Here is a 16,365-nt window from a genome sequence, read left to right as displayed (position 1 = left end):
TCCACGAAAGAAACTTTAGTGAACATGAAGCAGCTGGCTCGAAAGGAGGAAGAATTAAGGATGTCAGCACTAGATTTAGGTCCCATTGAGGAGGAGGACTCCTGACAGGAGGTTTCAGGAGAAAAATTCCTTTCAGAAAAGCTCTACAAAGCTTGTGGGACATAATGTTGTGCTCTGCAAACCCGACATGAAAGTTTGAGATTGCAGCCAACTGAACTTTTACCGTGGAAGATGAAGAACCCGAGTGAAAGATTTCCGCTAGAAAATCCAAAACTGCATGAACAGGGGCAGTAAAGGGATCTATGTTCCTTGATTTCGTCCAAAGGGAGAAACGTTTCCACTTGTTAGAGTAAATCCTTCTAGTAGAGGATTTAAGGGAAGCTACTATGATATCCCTAACGGGGTTAGAGATCATAGGAAGCCTGGCTAAGGAAGGAAGTGGAGCAACCAAGCTGTGAGGTTGAGAGAAGGAATGGACCGATGCAGCTGACCCGATTGGTGGATCAGAAGATCTGGCACTGGGTCCAGATGCCACGGCTGCACCAAAAGATGACGATGAAGGAATGGAAACCAAATTTGTCGAGGCCAATACGGGGCAATGAGAATCATTTTGGCTCTCAAAACGGTAGCTTTCTGGAGTACCTGTGGTATCAATGGAAAGGGAGGAAAGGCATAAAGAAGTCCCTGGGGCCAATCTTGGGTAAGAGCGTCTCTGGGGGGATGGCCTGGAAGTGGGAAGAGAGAGAAAAAGACTGGGCATTTGCTGTTTTGGGGAGTAGCAAAAAGATCGCAACATGGGCGGCCCCACTTCTGAAAAATCTCCTCCACTATAGATTGCTTGAGAGACCACTCGTGAGGCATCTGTCCGCTAAAATGTTGGTTTTCCCAGGGATATGCGTTGCTACCAGAAACCGATGAGAGGAGATCGCCCATTGCCAAAGTCCGAAAGCCTCTCGACACAAGGGGTAGGACTTGGTTCCGCCCTGCTTGTTGATGTACCATACTATGGACATGTTGTCCATGTGAACTGCAATCGCTCCCAAGGGAAGAAAGTCGTTGAGGGCTTGCAACGTTAAAAGCACTGCTCTCATCTCTAGGACATTTATGTGCAGGTGGTATTCGAACGGTTGCCACGTCCCATGAACCATCCTGCCCTGATAATGACCCCCCCCCACCCGATCAGGGAGGCGTCCGTAGTGACTGTGGCTACCGGGGCCGGGGAAACAAAGGGTCTGCCCTGATGGACTTGGGGAGAAGAAATCCACCAGGATAGGTGGTTTTTGCAAGTTTGTGTCACCAGGATCTGGTGACGCATGGGAAGCTGTTGGAAGGACCATTGGGTGAACAACATCCATTGAAGGAGACACATGTAAAAACGGGCCAAAGGAAGAAGAATAATGGCAGCTGCCATGAGGCCCAATACTTTCAGGACCAGTCTGGCTTGCACCTTTTTGCTGGCAAGGATGATCCGCACATGGTTTTGGATATCTAGGATTCTCTGGCTTGTGAGGTTTGCTGACATCCGAACAGTGTCTAAATTTGCACCTATAAAAGTAATAGATTGGCAGGGCAATAAGGAGGATTTTTCGTAGTTGACCGAAATTCCTAATTGAGTGCAGAGATTTAGGGTATAATCTCTGGCTTGGAGAAGTTGATGCCTGGTGGTGGCTGAGAGGAGCCAGTCGTCGAGATACGGAAACACCTGGAATCCTTGACGTCTCAGGTGAGCCGTGACCACTGCCATGCATTTGGTGAACACTCTGGGGGCTGTAGTGAGACCAAAGGGCAGGGCTCTGAATTGAAAATGACTGGACCCCAGCCGAAAGCAGAGAAACCTTCTGGAGCGTCTGTGGAATTTTATGTGATAGTACGCATCCTGAAGGTCTATTGAGCACATACAGTTGTCTTTGCCTAAGAAGGGCAAAATCGATTGAAGTGTGACCATTCGAAATCTTGTCTTTTTCACAGACTTGTTGAGTCTGCTGAGGTCCAATATTGGTCTCCAATCTCCCGTCTTTTTGGGAACCAAAAAGAACCTTGAGTAGATTCCGGGCTCTGAATGGTCTGTTGGAACTGGCTGAATGGCCCTTTTTTGTAGAAGCTTTGATACTTCTAATTTTGCGATTTCCCTTAGACCGAGTGGAACATCTGGAAGGGAATTTTTGTGAGGGAAGGGACTTTCCTCGAAAGGAATCTTGTAACCCTCAGATATGATCAACTGTACCCATTTGTCTTGCGAAAGGGAAAGCCAGGCTTCTGGGTACAGCGATAATCTTCCCCCAACTGCCTCCAAGGATGGACAGTCGGGCAACACCTCAAGGATGCTGGAAGGGCTTGTCAGAGAGAGGCTCTCTGCTGCCCTGGTTCTGCGGACCCCCACTGCCCCTAGGGCGGCGTCTATTATTATTACCCCCTCTGCCTCTAGGGGTAAACTGACCACGTGTGTCCGGCGTGACTCCCTGAGATTTTCGGAACCACATCTTTCCCCCCTTCTGTCCTTTAGGGTAAGGCCTAGAAGGGGTGGAAAAACGGACTCCTACAGCAGAAAGAGTCTTGCCGTCTTGCTCACACCTGGTCAAAGTATCCTTCACCTGAGGACCAAACAATGTTGACCCATCGAAGGGAGAGTTTGTGAAGGACACCTTAAAGCGATCTGCAAAATTACAGAGCCGCATCCAGGACTGACGTCTAAGAGCCACTCCTGTGCCTGCAGCTCTACTCGCTCCATCTGCTGCATAAGAAATTAGCCGCATGGAGGAGTTGGAAATGGAGTTAAGGATTCCTAGCTGAGAAGCAATCTTCTCCTGAGCCCCTGCAGCTGAAGGATCCTGTACTACTTCACCTAATTCTTTAAGGATGTCCCTTTGAAGTCTGGTGAAGTGACATAAATAATTCAGCGAACGCATGGCAAAGGTCACTGAGGAAAACATCCTCTTACCATACCTGTCCATGGTCCTAGAATCCTTGTTAGGAGGATGGACTGGTACGGAAGGATCTGCAAGTTCCTTCTTGGTGGCAGCCGCCACCACCATGGCATCAACAGGGACACCTTTTGTAAGAAATTGTTTCTCGGAAGGGGCTGTAATAAATTTAGAAGGCCTCCTGGGAACTGGTTCCACGGAATCAGGAGATGCCCACACCTTCTGAGCTATCACCTCCATGAGGGGGTCGAAAGGCGGAGACACCCAGGAGGTGGAGGGTCGAGATCCAAACGCCTCTAGGTATACCGACTCATCCTCGGAGGGATTAATGGAGGGCCAGTTTCCCCTCTGTTTTAGGAGTTCTAGGATGTCTGAAAAAGAGACATCCTCAGAGGGGGATCTTGGGGACCCCTCCGACTTATCTAAGTCGGTATCTGAAGTTGTAGACTCAGGGGAGTCTAGGTGCTTCCTCTTACAGGTCCTCTTACGCGGAGGATCTCCTGACAGATCAGGAGAATCCTCGGAAGAGGGGGTTCTTCCCAGTGGGGAAACCTGAGGCGGTGGATCTCTCGGTCCTGGAGCAAGAGAGTGGGAAGAGACATCTACAGACACCATAGAGGGAGGAGCTAAGGGGATAGACTGCTGACTGAGCCCAGGGGCCAGCACACTCCTCATCACCTTGAAGGCTCCCCTCCCAGAGAGATCCGAGAGACCCCGCTCCGAAGAAACAGGGGCTCCCGGGCCCACCGAAAGGGAAGGCTCCGAGGCAGATGTCGGAGCCGAGCTCACCAAGGCCGAAGCCCCAAGGGGAAGAGCAGGGTCGGACAAGGGTCTGATGCCACTCACCCCCTCGGAGCAGACCAGGGAAGCCCGACCACCGGATCCCTCCAAGGAAGGTCTCGAGGAGGGGATAAGAGTAGAAGCTGAAGGAGCAGAAAGGGGTGGTATCTGCCCCGCAGCCATAGCAGTGACTATTCCAATAGACTCCGGCTCCGAGCTCTGGAGGAGAGTCGAAGGAGGAACTTGAAGAGGGTGTGGACTAGTAGCCATCTGTTGAGACGGACTATGAAGCATTTGGGCTACTGCCTGTGATTTTAACAATCTGCTTACCACTCTCTCCAAATCATGGTCTGAGAGCCTGGAAGACCTAGATGATCGGCTCCGATGGCTCCGCTCCGAAAGAAGAGGAGAGGTCGGAGCCGACAGTATCGGCTCCAAAGAGGGAGACCTGGACCGCTTCCTCGACGGAACTATCGGAGCCGAAGAACCCTCGGTTCCAGATGGAGCCGACAACTTATCGGCTCCAAGCCTGGTCAAAGATGTATCGGCTCCGGCTGGAGCCGATACAGGCAAGGAAATAATGGTATCGGAGCCGGCCGACGCCAATACTGAAGCCTTCGACACATGGTGGTCGAAGCCGGTCGGAGCCGACACCAATGTGGCAGTTAAAGTATCGGCAGATTTAGTCAAAATAATATCGGCTCCAGCCGGAGCCGATCTCGACTCCAAAGGAGTCGGAGCCAGGGCCGAAGGCTTAGTAGCAGAAGCCTGGGCCTTGGAGGTCTTAGTGGGCTTACCCGAAGCAGACTTGGCCGGGGAGCCCTCCGGTTTAAGTAGTCCTCTTAAAATTAATTTATTTCTCCTTTCCTGCAGGACTCTCTGGCTGAAAGAGTGACAAATAGCACAGGAGTTTTGCAGGTGGAGAGGTCCCAGGCAATAGATACAAGAAGTGTGACCGTCTGTCAGAGGCATCTTCTGACAGCACGAGTCACACTTCTTGAAGCCTGAGACCCTCTGTTCTTTGGACATAGTGAGCACACACAAAACACACTACTCACACAGTCCCAGATTCAGAAAATTTAACTTAAAATGGGGAAAACTAAACTCACACACATGCCCTGACAGGAAGGGATGGGAGAGGATTGAAGGCCCGACTAAGTAAAACTATAAGGGAAACAGTAAACTAGGAGCTAGAGACCTTAAAACAATCTAAAAGTGACAAATACACTAATATATGAGAGAAAAAGGAGGAATGGGGTGACTAAAATTTGAATAACAAATTACTTACCAAGAGCTGGTAAAAGGAGTACCTCATCAGCGAAGCGGCAAACGAGATCTGGGTATTACCGCCTTGCATCATGGGATATGGGGCTGCCTCGAGCTGGTAAAAGTGACTCTCAGCTTAGCAAGTGCCGAGTCGGAGCCGAGGATCGGCTCCGAACCCATCCAGCAAGAATGAAGGCGAGATTGACAACTTAACATCAAGAGTTTTATAGGTAAATTACAGAAAAAAGTTAACTTGCAGAAAACCCAGCTGAATTCACGTAAGAGTGGAACCTTCATCTGTTTGAGAAGGAGGAAAACAAGATCTGAGGCAATTGGGACAGAGTACAGCAGTACGGGTAGAGGCCAGAGCTCAAGAGCTGGATCCATACTCTGGTAAATGCATCCAAGTCAGATCCAAGGATCTGATCTGAACCCATAAGTGAGGAAGAATTAAAAGGATAACAACAGATAAAAAAAATATTTTTCATTAATTGTGTGTCTAGGTCTTAAGTGATAATTTAATAAAGGTGTTAAGAAATAATTGTCTGCATCCACAGATAGTTCATCTCAAAGTAAAAGCAATCAATAAAGAGAAAAAAAAAGCAGCTAGCAAGTTTGCACAGCTATCAAATTTGCAGATGCAAGAAACAATCTCTGTAAATTTCATTCAAGGCACTTCATTCACAATTCCCATGGCGAACTGCCTGCACATGCAGCCTTCTGTTCTTCCACTGAGATCATTTGTTAGTGGAAAAAAAAAACAAGCTCATAACTTTGCAGATGAAAGAAACATACCATTTTCCATCCTTTCATAATTTTTGTTATTTTTCTAGCCTATTTGCTTAAAAAAATCATATTTACAGCTTAAACCAAGGACATTAATTTAGACATTCACTTTTGTAAAAATGGGAAATTATCTTAATTCAACAAATATTACAAACACACTTTTACATCCTATTAGCCCAATATCACAATATTACATTACATTTAACTTGTTTTCTAATCTTGTTACAATGTAAAGCTTGTATTTCCTAAAACTAAATGTACTTGTTTGCTTTAATATCTTTAACATATAAAACAGTCACTGATAATACTCTCCCCACCTCATATTTAAAATACCTGTGACTGCACACTAAGCAAAACTGCTTTACACTATAATATGCAATTTACACCATGAAATTTTAGGAAAATAAGAACAAAAACTGTTTTACTTACAATTAAAATTAGACACAAAGTGGGGTATTATGCTTTAGAATTCACCCACCAGTTTAAATTAACAAAATTCCAGTCTTTCTCAACCACTGCTTCTTGCAATACCAGATTTCACATGTTTATTCCTATATTCAATGCGATTGATGCCTTACAGTTGTTCATTTATTCATCATTTTTATTGCTGCTGATCTTTTTCCTCATCATCTCCATCTCTCATCAATAGTCTCTGGTTCAAGTCCAAGGGACTTCTAGTTCATCTAGTCCACTTCTGTGTGTTTTTCCTCTCTCTCTCAAGCATTTTCTTTGGAACAATGGAACACGTTTCACTAGCAAAGTTTCTCGCTATGGACATTGTTACTGTCAGAAAAAATTAGACATAGAGTCCCCTTCTGCTTGTTGGCTCAATTGTTGTAGGACAAACTTTATTTCCTCCTTAGCCTGTTCTGTATCAAAAATGTTTTGAGATCCTCCAGAAAAAAAATGTACTCTCAAGACAAACGGATACAGCAACCTGAATCTCACACCTGCCTCTTGACTTTCCCTGATTGTTGGGATAAACGTGTTTCTTTTCTGCCTGGTGTACAGGGAATAATTTTTCACAAACACCCTGTTGTAAGCATGATGTGCCCTTTAAATTAACAAATCCTGCTGTGGAACACTAGTCCAATTGCTTATTTGTGCTTTCATAAAATGAATACAGTCTCCTTCTAGTTTCTCTGAAAAATCAGACCTTAGATTTTCTCTGTGTGCTTCGTCTTCTAACTCTACTATTTTCTGAAACAGTTCTTAAGACCTCAGACTTGGATACCCTTTCCTTCTTTTCATTCTCTGACATTTGCAGTTTTATCAGCTCATCTGAATAACTATTTAACGTTTCTTCTATTTTATCCAGCCTTTTGACTTGATTTTTTCCATCAGTGTATTATTTACTTTAAGCATCTCCGAGTGCACTTGACTTATTTTTTCCACTAGATTATTGGAAGCTGTCACCTGTAGCCAAGTTGAAACAAACTCTTTTCTTTTGCTGAACAGCTACAAGATTCTTCCCAGCCAGAGTTCTGTCTTTGGTTGATTTTCTCTTGGAATATCTACATTTCTTCTTTGCTGGCAACCACGCAGTGTAACTGCTAGCCAGTAATCAAATTTTATCAGCACTGACTGCTTCCCTCACCACATTTTCACAGTTTCTGTTTTCAGACTGGGAGATTTTAGATAAGTCTGATGATAAGTGTGTCGCCATTTTAGAGGTCCTAAATCCAAATGGAAAGAAAAAAGCACCCTTGTACCCTCTCAGAAAATGTACTGAAAATAGCACGAAAGTGTTTGCTTTCAGTTCTATATAACTAAGACTTCATCAGGCTTATATAATACAAATCACTTAACTAACTTTAAGTACATTTAAACCTCCCTTTTATGGAACACAATCATTCCAGCCCAATAGTATTGCACAACCTGCCAATGTGTTAAAAACATTTCATTCATACAAAACTTCCATTCATTAAAAACATTTTCAAATAAAATAAAATATTTGTATCCTTCAGTACATTCTAAACTATTCAAATTACTACTTTACACTTTATAAGACAATAATCTCAATATACTAGAGATTGAAATATGTTCGTCGAGCCTAGAAAATACAGTGGCATTCAATTTAAGTCGCCCCACTGTTTCCCATTGTTCAATTAGGTTGTTTCAAGCCCCACCTCTTGGGTTCCTAATCACCATGTCTATTCCAAAAAAAAAACATGGTCGGGATCAGAGTTGATGTGTTTAAATAATGCATTGTCTCCCTTCTTTTTCTTAATATCTAAGTTATGTTCATACACTCTCTCTCTAAATCTATGTTTGGTCTTACCTATGTAGAATCCTTCACATTTCTGGCAAAGGGCAACATATATGATTCCCATTGTTACATGTACAATGAAATGGGGTTCTGATGGTGTAATTGTTAATCTTAACTTTTTCTCCTTGTAATACAAATCTACATTGGGCACAAAACCCACATCTATATGTACTTTAGGTCCACTAGATCTTATAACATTATTCTCATCATTCATTTCCAAATAATTTTTTATAGTTTTATCCCTTCTAAAAACTATTTGTGGGCTTCTCCCCAGTTGGTCCAAAAGTCCATCAAAACAAGAAAAAATTATTGAATTTCTTTTGAGAATGTTGAAAACAGCGTCATGTTCAGAAGTATTAGTAGTAAAGAAAGAAAAATTCTGCTCTATTTTATTAATTTCCCCATTCTCAACACTATCTGTTGTCAATCCTGAATTAAACAAAGGTACGATAATACTATTGCTTCTTTTTGAGGTAATTTCATTCTGTACTCTGTCAATTACTTGTTTGTGGTAACCCCCCACCATAAACATCTCCGAAAGTTTCCTTCCTTCTTTAATTTACATATGGTCTTCAGAAATCATACAGGCAAGCCTAACATATTGCCCCTTACCTATTCTTTTCATCTGATGTTCTGGATGACAACTATTGTAGTGAAGGAAATTATTAGAGTGAGTTGGTTTCCTATAAATGACACTTAACTAAACATTTGTTAGAAACATCTTTGGTTAATTCCACATCTAAATAATTGATTTTGTCCCAACAAAAAGTGTAAGTAAATTTTAAAAAGGGGGTAGTATCCCCTGAATATTTCATAAATTCATCCACTGCTTCATTTTTATCCAAAATTATACAAATATCATCTAAAAATCTTACACAAAGCCACCAAGGGGATGGGATATAACATTCAAAACCATAATTCGTCTCCTATTGCAATAAAACAGCATTAGCAAATACCAGGTGTACATGATGCCCACATGGAAACTCCTTTTTTTACGGAAATAATGTCCATTTATAAATACAAAATTGTAAGAAAGAACCAAATTCATAAAAGTACCCAGTACATTAATTTAATCACTGTCAAATTCCTCTGTTTCAACCAAAAATTCATGAAGCCATTCCATCCCTGTCGTGTGAGGGATAACATTGTACATGTTTACTATATCAATATTTTAAAAAGTTAGATCTTCTACATATTCGACTTCCCTAAGTTTGACTAAAAATCCGATGAATCACAACAAAGATGTGTATATTTGTTCAAACAGTCCTTAACACAGACATCCACATATTTGTCTAAAGGGGGCACCTTGCAGCAATTAGCATTCACAATAGGCTTTAATGGTAGGTCAATCAAACTTTTGTGAATGTTTGGTAGTCCTAAAATTGATGGCACAACTGGAAACCTCACATTCACAAAACTGAAAAACTCATGAGTTACCTGACCCTGCTCTACCATATCATTCAAATGGAAATCAATCCTAATATAAAAACACACACACACACACACACACACACACACACACACACCTCTATCGGGTTTCATAACACTCACTTTCTTATCTCTGCTGAGTTGAACCAAAATTTGCATTTCACTTTCAGACAGATGTGACTTCCCACTACAAATTTTTTTTTGTGCTAAAAGCCTAAAGTCGAACTCGCACAGTTTCTTAAACATAAGCAACAGTAAAGGCAGGGGAGGGCTGGAAATGCTACTACTCCTCCTTAACATGTTGACATAATATCTAGCAGCTGCATCCTTAAAAATCAGTTTGAAATTGAGTTTTCTAAGAAACAGTTTTAAATCAATCAACATATATTGAATTATATAGTGTAAGGTAGGCATAAACGACTGTCCTTTACTTAACAAGTTCACTGTATCAACATGGTATTTATTATCCATAAAATTATAGATTTTAAAGTCAGCTGCATGATTGGATGTAATGGGGGGGCCAATGTCCACTCCATCATCACTGGAAATTATTGCCCAGCTCAATTCTCCCTCCAATTCCGGATGGCCATTCAGTTATTCCTCCACTGCCCTCTGTTAAAATCTGTTTAGTAATTGCTTGCCCCTTGCTAGTGATTCATTCTGTTCCTCAACCTAACATCTTGGGGGTCCTTGTTCCAAAGGGCAGGCTTGTTACAAAGGGGGAAATTCTACTTTAACTCCAACTGGTCCAAGCAAAATGTAACCACTCCCTTGTGGATCCGCCCCTTGTACAAAATTCGAACAGACCAGTTTAGGATACACACTCCCCTCCTGATACTCAACCCTATCCCTTTTCATTTTCTTTTCCTTACATTTTTAATATCCACAATTACTTTGACAATATTACCAAAAATCTTATGGTATTGGTCATGATACTGCTCGAATAAAAAGCCATTGGTGATCAAATGGTCCAACTGGGATGCTTCCACAAACAGTTTGTTAATCTCCTTTTGGTTGTGTTTGATTAATAATTCTAACAGTTCGCAACCTTGCCAACTGAATAAATCAACTCCAAATGAAGTTGTGAATTTACTTCCAATCCAGATGGAAATTTCCAACTGCGCAAACCCTTAGGAATATGTTTGACTTTGACACATTCCAGCAAGTATCCATTATCCACCTGCAACTTCTGACATTTTAGTAAAACCTTCTCCAGCTTCCGAATAGATCACGCCACTGTCCCCACTGCACTGTTTGGAACACTAAAAAATTCCAAAGGTTTATTAAACCAGTTGGTGAGGTTGTTGTTATCACCATACCTCTGCAGGGGTTGTTCGATAACATTGTTCTGCCTCTCAATTATTTCAGGTCCGGAGACCACCTGCGAGGGTTACCCACAGGGTACGGACCAAGAGGGAGTCCAATTAAAATCAAAGTTCTCTCCATAATGTCCAGCAAAATTATTAGTGTGCTGGATGAGTTGTTGGACTGAGTTAATAATCCAATAATGCCGGCAACATCTTCCTTAGTGGTAGCAGCATGCCCACTGCCATTTCCTTCTCACTCAGGAAATGACATATTCTACACAACGAACGAGTAACCAACACCAACTTCCAAGATACTAAATCCAAATGAAAAAGAAAAAAAGCAGCCCTGTATGCTCCACAAACAATTTATTGAAAATAACGCAACACTTGAGCACTTTCATCTGTATATAACTAAGACTTCATCAGAATTATCTAATACAAATCACTTAACTACCTTTAAGTACATTTAAACCTCCCTCTTACATATCACATGATCACTCCAGCCCAGTAGTATTGTACAACTTCACAATATGTTAAAAACATTTCATTCATAAAAAACTTCCACTCATTAAAATCAATTTCAAATAAAATTAAATATTTATAACCTTCAGTAAAATCTAAACTATTCAAATTACTACCTTACACTTTATAAGACAATAATCAAAATATACTGGAGATGGAAATATGTATGTTGAGATCGGGAAACACTGTGGTATTCAATTTAAGTTGCCACACTGTTTCCCATTGTTCAATTCGCTCCAGGCCCCGCCTCTCGGGTTCCTAATCACCATGTCTATCCCAAACCCTCCCCCCAAAAAAATGGTCAAGATTAAAGTTGATTTGTTTAAATAATGTGTTAATTTTTTTGCCCAATGCAGATCTATATTACAAGGAGAAAAGGTTAAGATTAACAATTACACCATCAGAGCCCTGTTTCATTGTACATGTAACTCAACGGGAATCATATATGCTGCCCTTTGTCAGAAATGTGAAGGATTCTACGTGGTTAAGACCCAACGTAGATTTAGAGAGAGAGTGTATGAACAGAACTTAGATATCAAGAAAAAGAAGGGAGACAATGCATTAGTTAAACACATCAACTCTAATCCTGACCATTTTTTTTTTCTTCTCCTGCAAGGCCTGTGCACTGGAACAATCACAATGGTAGATAGTTTAGCCACAGAAGTGGGACCAAGCAGGAACACTATGTATTAAAACTGAACCTACCAACAGTGAGCCAAAGGAAACGTTTTTATCTAGACACAGGACACTAACGTGTCGAAGACAATCATCTTTGTAAGAAATCATCTACACACTTATGTATCAGATGTGTTTACTGAAATTCCTGATGTCCAGGACAGGACAGCACCTGCATTTTCACTTTAGAACAAAGAAGTGGCAGGGGCAAGAAAAGAATATGTCTCCCTACATTCTACAATTGTTCCAGCAACTCTTCCCAAGACTGCCTGGGTATTGTTGAGTGGAGCCCCTTTTAAGGGAACAACTTAAAAGTTCTAAGATGAACCCATCTACTACCACATTTAGGACCGTCCATGTTAACAGCTGTCATAAAACAAAAACAAGCAGCACCAACCTTCCACTGGGGAAACCCACAGAAAAGTCAGGAATACTGCTGCAACAGCCACATGGTCTAACTGCTCGGAGGTACTACAGTCAAAGTCACTGGAGTCAACAACAGCCACTGTTTGGTGGCCATCTTCATTCTGGGGGTCTGCTTCTTGGAGAACTGGATAGCTACACAAAAAGAATGCTAAAATTACACTGGGTTATATAGAAGGCCATGAAAAAAACACAGGAAGGGATCTTTTTAGAGGTACTTTGATCTCAGAATTAAGGAACTCTGCCAGGTTTTCCACAGCTTGCTCCAAAAGGAAGGAAGGCAACAGACAAGAAAGATAAAGGCCAAAACTCCATAAATGACACAGAAGTACACCTTCTTACCCACCCTGTTAAAAGCTTCAGACTCTTATCAAGTGGAAAGGCTGCAGGGCACAGCAGACTCTGAGATCTATGGTGGTCTGAAAAGATCATCCCAGAGATCTATCCTCAAATGCTTTGGTATGATGTCATGTAACACATCTGTATCTACTGGGACATTCACCTTTCTAGGAGCACAGAAAAATGAATCTAGAGGCTTCCAGGCTGCAAAATGGGATGCTTCAAGACAGGTTCCATGGAAGGGAAGACCTAAAGCTCCTCATGCTCCTTCCCAAAATATTGGCACAGCTATCTTTTTATCTCATGATATCAGTTGTAGATCATGCCCTAGTTTCCTCCAGGATTGACTACTGCAATGTTCTTTAACTGGGCTGTTTACAGACAGTGCAGAACTCTGCTGCCACATTATTTACTGGTTTAAGCCTTTACCATCACATTACCCCAGTACTGCACAGCCTTTACTGGTTGCCTGTCTTTCAAAAGTATTTATACTATCTTGGTGTTGGTATATTTGTGAATCCATGACTTGGTCCTACATATTGAAGGAGTTGGTGGTACCATATACCCTAATCTGGGTTTACACTCCATCACTCAAAGGATGCCTGTGGTTACATGTGTGTCTTGAATCTTTTAGTGTATACTCTTTTGCCTTTCACCCTCTCCCCCAGTGGAGCTTACTGCCTGACTGGCTTCAGGGGTGTCCATCTTTGGCTGGTATCCACAAGCTGCTAAAACTTAGCTTTTGGTCTTGCATCTGAAAAGGCAGGATGAAATGAGTTAAGAAGATCTGTGGTGATATTTCAGTCCTGATGTATTTTACTCCTGTTTTTATATACCACGTAATTTATTATTTGACTGACTTTATTGTATTGGCATTTTGATGATAAAAATACTTAAATTAAGATAAAGTTAAAGCTATTTAAACAGATGCCACAAAAACTAATCAACCCCGACAGGACTTCATAAAACTAAGTATCTCCCCAACAGAGGAGGAACAGAATAAAGTGGAAGCATCACTGCCCTTTTCTGTTTCAGAAGTAAGGACTACTGCATCTCATTCTCCTTCCAAGGCTGAAGGAGAATGAGAAAGTTCCCTCCTAGCTCCAGCTAGCAAGGTCTGAGCAATGGATGCCATAAAAAAGGGTTTCAGTACTTAAAAGTAGAACATGTCTAAGGTGGTACCGCATCATAGGAAGCTTGTATGGGGGTCAAACCATGCTGCCTAAGGATGCAGTCTTGCAACTGTAAAATCATGTTCCAAAACATCAATCAGCAAGCACATGTCTAACATTTGCTAAGTCATTATGAGCCCACGTGGTGCTTGCTGTAGAGTCTTTCTTGGTTCTGGGTAAGGCAACAGGGCAAGATCATCCATTACCAAGGTCAGCTACTGAGGCTTCTCTGAGAGACTCAATGGCCTGCTCTGTGAGAACAAGAAAGATGCAGTCGAGCAACAAATACTTTAATATGAAAAGGTCACCCAAGCCAATGCATTATGTCACAAGTGCACCTCTCCTTCTCCTCTTATGAATGAGGACAGGCATGAATCTGATTCCTTCTTATCAGACAGATAATAGGTGGCATAACAGCAGCTACAGAACAGCTCGGAGATTTTTTTTTTTTACTTGCTAACCATCAAAACCCACTAGGCATAAGTGTCACTTCTCAGGAGCAACATAACATTGTTTGGCTAAGTGAACTGGTTGGATGGCCTTTGTAAGAAGGCAGCTTGACAATTGCTGGCCTCCTGTATCCTTAACATCTCCCATCTATCGGAAGCTGCCCAGGAATCACATGGGTGGCTGTCACACTGTTTAAGGATTCCATCTTACAGTGATGTAGACCTCAGGCTTCTGATAATTTATTCTGCAGGTGGCTGGATTTAAGCTCCAAAATGTAGGACTACTGTTCACATTAGACTCTCCCAGGCACTACAGTGCCATCATGGGTCCTATCTTGTGATATGATTATGGCAGAACACTTCGAAGACTTTAAAACACAGGGACCTTTCCAACTATGTACGTTAAGCCTGAAAGCTAAACTAGCAAATGTCAGAAAAGTAATGGAAGGAAGTTTAGCATCTAAATTAGCAAATGTCAAAAAATGGTGAGAGAACAAGATGGGCTATGCATGCTCTAGTTTTCTGCATGATGTCTGTCAGTTACAGCAAAGGATTAAGTTTTTGAACTGTTAATGAGCTATCCACCTGCAGTCAAGTGTACAAGTCCCTTCACCAGACAGTGCTCCTGGATAGCCCCTGCAATGGAAAGCTTGTGTTCAGTGGGCTTACCATTTAACAAATGTTTAAAAAAATCATGATCAATGGCAGATGGATGAGAATTCAGAAATGTTCTACAAAGGTGAGTACAGTAGCAGCAACAGAAGCAGACTAAAGGAAAACAGATAAATACAAAAATTAAAGTATGAATTATTTAAAATAGAGCCTGCTTGAGTTGACAGAAGTTGTGGACTGCATGTGTGACACAGTGGGCTTACCATTTAACAAATGTTTAAAAAAATCATGATCAATGGCAGATGGATGAGAATTCAGAAATGTTCTACAAAGGTGAGTACAGTAGCAGCAACAGAAGTAGACTAAAGGAAAACAGATAAATACAAAAATTAAAGTATGAATTATTTAAAATAGAGCCTGCTTGAGTTGACAGAAGTTGTGAACTGCATGTGTGACACATTCCTAAATTACAGTTGTTTTTTTTAGTGTGACTAGCCATTTATATCATAATGGAATTACTTACTAAAGTTCAGTGATGATAATTTCATTTCAGGTGTCTGGTCAAGTGCTACAGTGCAGTGCACTTTTGTGCAGGTGAGTGAGTAAACATGACTATTAACAGAAATGGTAGCATCATATTATCAAAGTGAATAACTGCTTACCTCTCAGCAACTGCTTGATTTCCTTACTAGCCTGGGTGGTGGTAAACTGGTTTACAATATCCAGTGCTGTCTGATTGTAGGTATTCCTGATGTTCACGTCAACTCCAGCCTAGATACAGAAAAAATAAATAAAGGTCTTTTTTCAGGTGAACTTGAAGTTTACAATCAACAGGGGTAATTCTGATAACAAAGCAATGAATTGGGGGATCCAAATCATAATTTTCATAATATACTGTACTAAATGGCTACATAGCTACACTGGACAGCAACCTTAAACTACAAAGCAATGCATATACTATCAGCCGTAACTACCTTCCCTTGTTACAATGGCCTACTAGCCATGTGCACAGACCTCCTCAAAGGCACAAGGAGACCTTCTCAAAATTCCCTTACCAGAAAAAAAAACTCTCAACAAATAGCAATATTTTTACTAACTTCAGGTCATATAAGTTAAGCCTTTCCAACGGATCTATGTCAAATGATCGAACAGACAGACTGCCAAGACTCATATGGTTTAACCCATATTGTCATCAATTCAATCTGACGAAATAATTAAAATGCAAACACCAGCATACAACACAAAAAAATGCTCTTGCAGGGGGAAAGCACCCCTGCACCCCCTATAGCCCACGCTAATTATATATAACAACTCCATAACTGCACTGCAGTGGGGTAAAGGGCAAACTTGTCGATCTCTACTGTAACGCAATCTCAGTCAAAAGAGGTCAACGACTGAACTGTTGATTATATGGGT

General features: G+C 41.6%; 1 protein-coding gene across 3 annotated transcripts in view; it reads right to left on the bottom strand.

Annotated features, from left to right (window-relative positions):
* Positions 1–16,365, bottom strand: part of CASKIN2 (CASK interacting protein 2) — a 1,742,750-nt gene that overhangs the window by 289,859 nt on the left and 1,436,526 nt on the right. For all 3 annotated transcript variants that reach the window (XM_044084941.1, XM_044084943.1, XM_044084942.1), the window contains one exon: positions 15,612–15,720. In XM_044084941.1, coding sequence (XP_043940876.1) covers positions 15,612–15,720 — 109 coding nt within the window. The remainder of the gene's footprint in view (positions 1–15,611; positions 15,721–16,365) is intronic.

Source organism: Protopterus annectens, chromosome 10.part0 (assembly GCF_019279795.1).
Source record: "Protopterus annectens isolate FY-2018-M chromosome 10.part0, PAN1.0, whole genome shotgun sequence".
In the NCBI taxonomy this organism is placed as follows: Eukaryota; Metazoa; Chordata; order Ceratodontiformes; family Protopteridae; genus Protopterus; species Protopterus annectens.
The sequence above is the reverse complement of the archived record's forward strand: the minus strand, read 5'-3'. Positions and strand labels throughout refer to the sequence as shown.